Source organism: Etheostoma cragini, chromosome 19 (assembly GCF_013103735.1).
Source record: "Etheostoma cragini isolate CJK2018 chromosome 19, CSU_Ecrag_1.0, whole genome shotgun sequence".
NCBI classification, from domain to species: domain Eukaryota; kingdom Metazoa; phylum Chordata; class Actinopteri; order Perciformes; family Percidae; genus Etheostoma; species Etheostoma cragini.
In genome coordinates this window covers 75,640-80,905 of record NC_048425.1, presented here as the reverse complement: position 1 = coordinate 80,905, position 5,266 = coordinate 75,640, and the positions used below count along the sequence as shown (strand labels likewise).

Here is a 5,266-nt window from a genome sequence, read left to right as displayed (position 1 = left end):
CACACACAGACACACACACACAGACACACACACACACACTCACACAGACACACACACACACACACACAGACACAGACAGACACAGACACACAGACACACAGACACAGACACACACTCACACACACAGACACACACAGAGACACTCACGGCGTCTGTGTGTGTGTGTCTGTGTGCGTCCAGCAGGAAGCGGCGGCGAGCCGAGCGGAGTCCCAGCGTGGAGATCATCTACGAGGGAACGGTCGCCGCGACGCCGCCCGCCGCCAAGCGCCGCCGGAGACCACGCCGCCACGCCCGACTCAGCAGGTACCAACGCCGGGGGGAACTGTAAAAAACTGTAAAATATCACAAGTTTATAGTTTATTCACCTCAATGCAGAACTACTTCTCAAAATGTATAATCGAATAGATCTTTATTGTCAATGTTTGAAAAACAACACAAGAGTTTACCAGCTCTCAGGACGAATGCCATCAGTATAAAATGAATTGGTTCTGCAATGATCTTAAGCATTTAGCCAAATAACTGCTAACTTACCCTGTTTATAAACTCAAAAACCCTTTAAAAAGGGATTTACAGGTGTAAGGGAAGTACACTTAACGCTAAATAAAATCTCTGTTCCTCATAATAACAAACAAACCCAATAATGACCGAGCGCATTCAGCTCCCTTTGAATGAATCCCAGTGTGCAGGATGCTGGTTCCTGGGACACCAGATCAAAGATGTAGAACACAAAGCTGCGTCCCAGACACGAGGTCACGGGAACCTCAGGGGAACCTCAGGGGAACCTCGCAGCTCACCTGACGTTCACCTACATGAAACACAAAGAAACACCAAACACACACACAGCTTTAATTAAATGTAAATGTGTGTATTTATATATCTTTTCCAGTCTTAACGACTACTCAAAGCGCTTTTACATCTACAGGAAACATTCACCATCACACACACATCTACACACCTGCTCATCAGATACACACTCACACACACACATCTACACACCTGCTCATCAGATACACACTCACACACATCTACACACCTGCTCATCAGATACACACTCACACACACACATCTACACACCTGCTCATCAGATACACACTCACACACACATCTACACACCTGCTCATCAGATACACACACACACACATCTACACACCTGCTCATCAGATACACACACACACACATCTACACACCTGCTCATCAGATACACACTCACACACACACATCTACACACCTGCTCATCAGATACACACTCACACACATCTACACACCTGCTCATCAGATACACACTCACACACATCTACACACCTGCTCATCAGATAAACATTCACACACATCTACACACCCCCTTCATGGTGTTGTGGTGCAGGCAGAAGGGGATTGTGGGTGTTGTAGTCTAGTGTTTGATACTTTAAGCCCTGAAAAGACTGTGTGTTTGAGCCCCATCGTTTTATTTTCAGTCACACAAGTTGTTATGTACACACACACACACGCTCATCAGATACACACTCACACACATCTACACACCTCTACACACATCTACACACCTCTACACACATCTACACACCTCTACACACATCTACACACCTGCTCATCACCTGCCCAAGGACACTTGGACAATGACTGCAGGGGCGGGGATCGAACCACCAACCTTCCGATGGCAGACCACCGCTCTACCACTGAGCCACAGCCCCTCCTGTATAATTATTTAACCACTTATGTGCCGTTATTATATCAACAACCCTGAAGACTTCACTACCAACACCCACACTGTCTCATTTAGAATCATTACTACACATTCAGGCATAATCGCATCAATGTTTGTACCTGAATGCGTCTCCGGCCGTCTGTTGTTGATCAGTGTGCAGCGATGGCGCTCTGTTCACGATGTTTCTCCTTCATCGCTGATTACTGGGCTCTGCCTTTTTATCCTGCTTTAACGACTTTCTGTACGTATTTTGAATGTGGTTTTTTTACGCTGTATGGCGGAAAAAACATTTATTTAAAATGTAGTTTTGTATCGTAACATCTCTTTAGTTGAGAACCTTTCTGAGTTGAAGTCTGAATGTTTGACCTCCGTCTGTGTTTCAGTTCCCCGGTGATCATCACCCTCGACAGCGACAGTAGCCACGACGACGGCGGCGGCGGCAACAACAACGACGGCAGCGGCGGCGGCGGCAGCGCCAGCAGCAGCCCGCTCAGCAGCCAGCAGACCGTCGACTTCTCCGACCTCCCTCCCCTCCCGCCGCTGCACTCCGCCGCCGCGGACGCCGACCTCGCCCGGCTCCCCGTCCGCATCCTGCACCGCGGGTCCGACGGCGCCGACGGCAGCGACGTGGACGTGGAGAACGTGGACAGCCGCTCGCCGCCGGGGTCGCCCGCCGAGCATCACGAAGGAGACGCAGAAGCGGCGCGGGGCGAGACGAAGGCGGCGGATCGCAGAGACGATGCGACGGCGGCGGCCGGAAACGACCCGGGCGCCCCGAACTCTGACAGCCGTCTCCTAGCAACCATCCTGGACGACCTGGCGGGAATAGCTGCGCCAAAAACAGACGCTCCGTTCAACTTTGAGCCTCAACTTTATGATCCGCCGGGCGAGCGGCGGTACGACGCTATCGGCGAGCGACGCTGGGGCGGAGACTCGCCGCCGCGCCGCTCCTCCGCCCGCCCGCCGCCTCTGGAGCGCCCGAAGGAGAGCGGCTTCGGCGAGGAAGCTGAAGACGCCACGCCGCGGCCGTACGACAGAAACACGCTGCCGCCGTTAAGACACAAACACGCCGTCGGTCTAAACCCGTCTCCCTTCACGCCGCACGCACACGTCGGCGTCAATTCCCACGCCGACCTTAATTCTAACCTCAGAAAGCTGCGTTCGACCTGCGCGGCCGCTCCCGCCGGCGGCGGCTTGTCGCCCGCTGACGCTGACCTTTGCTCTGCTGAAGCGCGTGGCGAGAGCCAGGACATCCCTCCTATTTCAACGCGGAAACGCCATTTTACGAGCGCTTTGGCGCTGAGAGGAGAGCCCGCCTCCGCTGGCGGCGTTCCGGCCGACGACGCGCATTCCCACGCTCGCTTCTCCCCCGGCGACTCCCGCCCGAAGGCTCCCTTTAGAGTCAAAACGCCGTCCACCGGCGTACGCTCGCCGAGTCACGACCCCCCCGCCGACTCCCGGGCTTCATCCGCGTCGGAAAGTAGTTCCTCGAGTGATTTCTTCTCACATCTCGAGTTTGATTTGCCGAAGAGGGAAATACACTTTGGTCGTGACGAGGCTTCGTCCCCAGACGGCTTCTATTCGGCGAGGAGTTGCTTCCCCGGAGACGGCGCCCATCAGGCGCCCTACGCCGACCCCCTAAATGCCCGTCAGGCGTCCCACGCCGACCCCCTAAACGCCCATCACGCGCCCCACGCCGACCCCCTAAACGCCCATCACGCGCCCCACGCCGACCCCCTAAATGCCCGTCAGGCGCCCCACACCGACCCCCTAAATGCCCGTCAGGCGCCCCACACCGACCCCCTAAACGCCCGTCAGGCGCCCCACACCGACCCCCTAAACGCCCGTCAGGCGTCCCACGACGACCCCCTAAACGCCCGTCAGGCGTCCCACGCCGACGTCCACACTTCCATAAGTGTTTCCTCGGAGCGCCCATCGGCAAACGGCGCCGTTCTCTCAGGAGTTCACCTCAACGACGCTTCATCCGTCGATCCCTTGCCGCCCTCCGACCGGCGATCGCCGGCTCCCGACGCCGCTTCGTTGCCCTTTACTGCGACTCCTAGAAGCCCTGGAGCCGAAAGATTGGCGCCGGACACGGCGTCGACGCCGCCATCCAGTCACGGTGCCGCCGGCGTGCGTTCCTCTGTCGTGTACCCGTTTGGCGAACGCTTGAACCACCTCCAGTGGCGTGAAAATGGCCGCCGCCGGTCCGAGTCTCCCGGCGAAGCCGACTCGCGTCTTCCTCGCCACGCCGACTCTCGTCTCCAACCTGAAAACCACTTTGATGCCGGGTCCGGCTCGCCGCCGGCCGGGTGTGGACACGTTGTCCCCGGCGACTCGCCGCCAAAGAACTCTCTCCTCGCCGCGGGCAGCCATGAGAGCCGGAGGGACTCAAGCTCGGCCGGGTCAGACTCGGAGTCGCCGAGCGGCGGAGAACGCACACACGTCTGGGACACACACACACACACGGCCACGTAGGACACACACGCACACACACACACACACACACACGGACTGTTTGCAGGACAAACTGGAGAAAATAAGAACTGCAGATTTTTTATATTTTCATTTGTCTCAGTGATCTTTTAATAAAGAAGATGAAGCTGTCCGCCTGATTCTGCTGTGAACTATTATTATTATATATATGTATTATTATATGCATTTTTTTATATATATACTATTATATATATATATATATATATATTTTTATATATATTTATTATATATATTTATTATTATAAATATTTATTATATGCATTTATTATTATATATTTACTATTATATATATTTATTATTATAAATATTTATTATTATATATAAGTATTATAATATACATTTATTATTTTATATATATATATATTTGTATTATATATTTATTATATATATTTATTATATATTATTATATATATATTTATTATTATATATATATATATAAGTATTATAATATACATTTATTATTTTATATATAAATATTTTTATTATATATATATATTATTATATATTTTTCTTATATATTATAGACACATCTGTGGACTGCTGTCATTGTTTAATAGATAATATATCAATCATGTTATTATATTTTGTTAGTTTGACCCGAGGACATGAGTTGGTGCAGTTTGTGTTTCTCACCAGCAGATGGAGCCGCCGCCCTTCTTTCCTCTTTCTTCTTTCACTCCTTTCTCCCTTCCTTCTCCACTTCCTCCACCTTCTCTTCTTTCCTCTCGTCCTCCGGAGAAGAACTAAGAGCGATAACGAGCCTCGAGGGAGAGACTTCCCACTAATTAAGACTATCAGGGATCCATTAAATGGCTGTTACACACACACACACACGCACAAAGACACGCTCTCTCTCCCTCACACACACACTCTCTCACACACGCACAAAAAGACACACAAGCACGCTCTCGCACACACACAGACACACATGCACGCTCAACTTGGGAACCGGAGGGTCGCTGGTTCGAGTCCCCATCCGGACCAAAGTCTGATGGTTGACTGGTATGTGGAGAGGTGCTGGTCCACCTCCTGGGCCCTGCCGACGTGCTCTGGAGCAAGGCACCGAAC

At 51.6% G+C, this 5,266-nt stretch overlaps 1 protein-coding gene across 1 annotated transcript in view; it reads left to right on the top strand.

Moving 5' to 3' along the window:
• Window positions 1-3,796, top strand: part of LOC117935139 (serine/arginine repetitive matrix protein 1-like) — a 4,407-nt gene extending 611 nt beyond the window's left edge. Inside the window, exons 2-4 of the mRNA XM_034857269.1 lie at window positions 181-303; window positions 2,086-3,174; window positions 3,273-3,796. Of these exons, the coding sequence (XP_034713160.1) occupies window positions 181-303; window positions 2,086-3,174; window positions 3,273-3,765 (1,705 nt within the window). The 3' untranslated portion in view covers window positions 3,766-3,796. The remainder of the gene's footprint in view (window positions 1-180; window positions 304-2,085; window positions 3,175-3,272) is intronic.
• The last annotated feature ends 1,470 nt before the right edge of the window (window positions 3,797-5,266 follow it).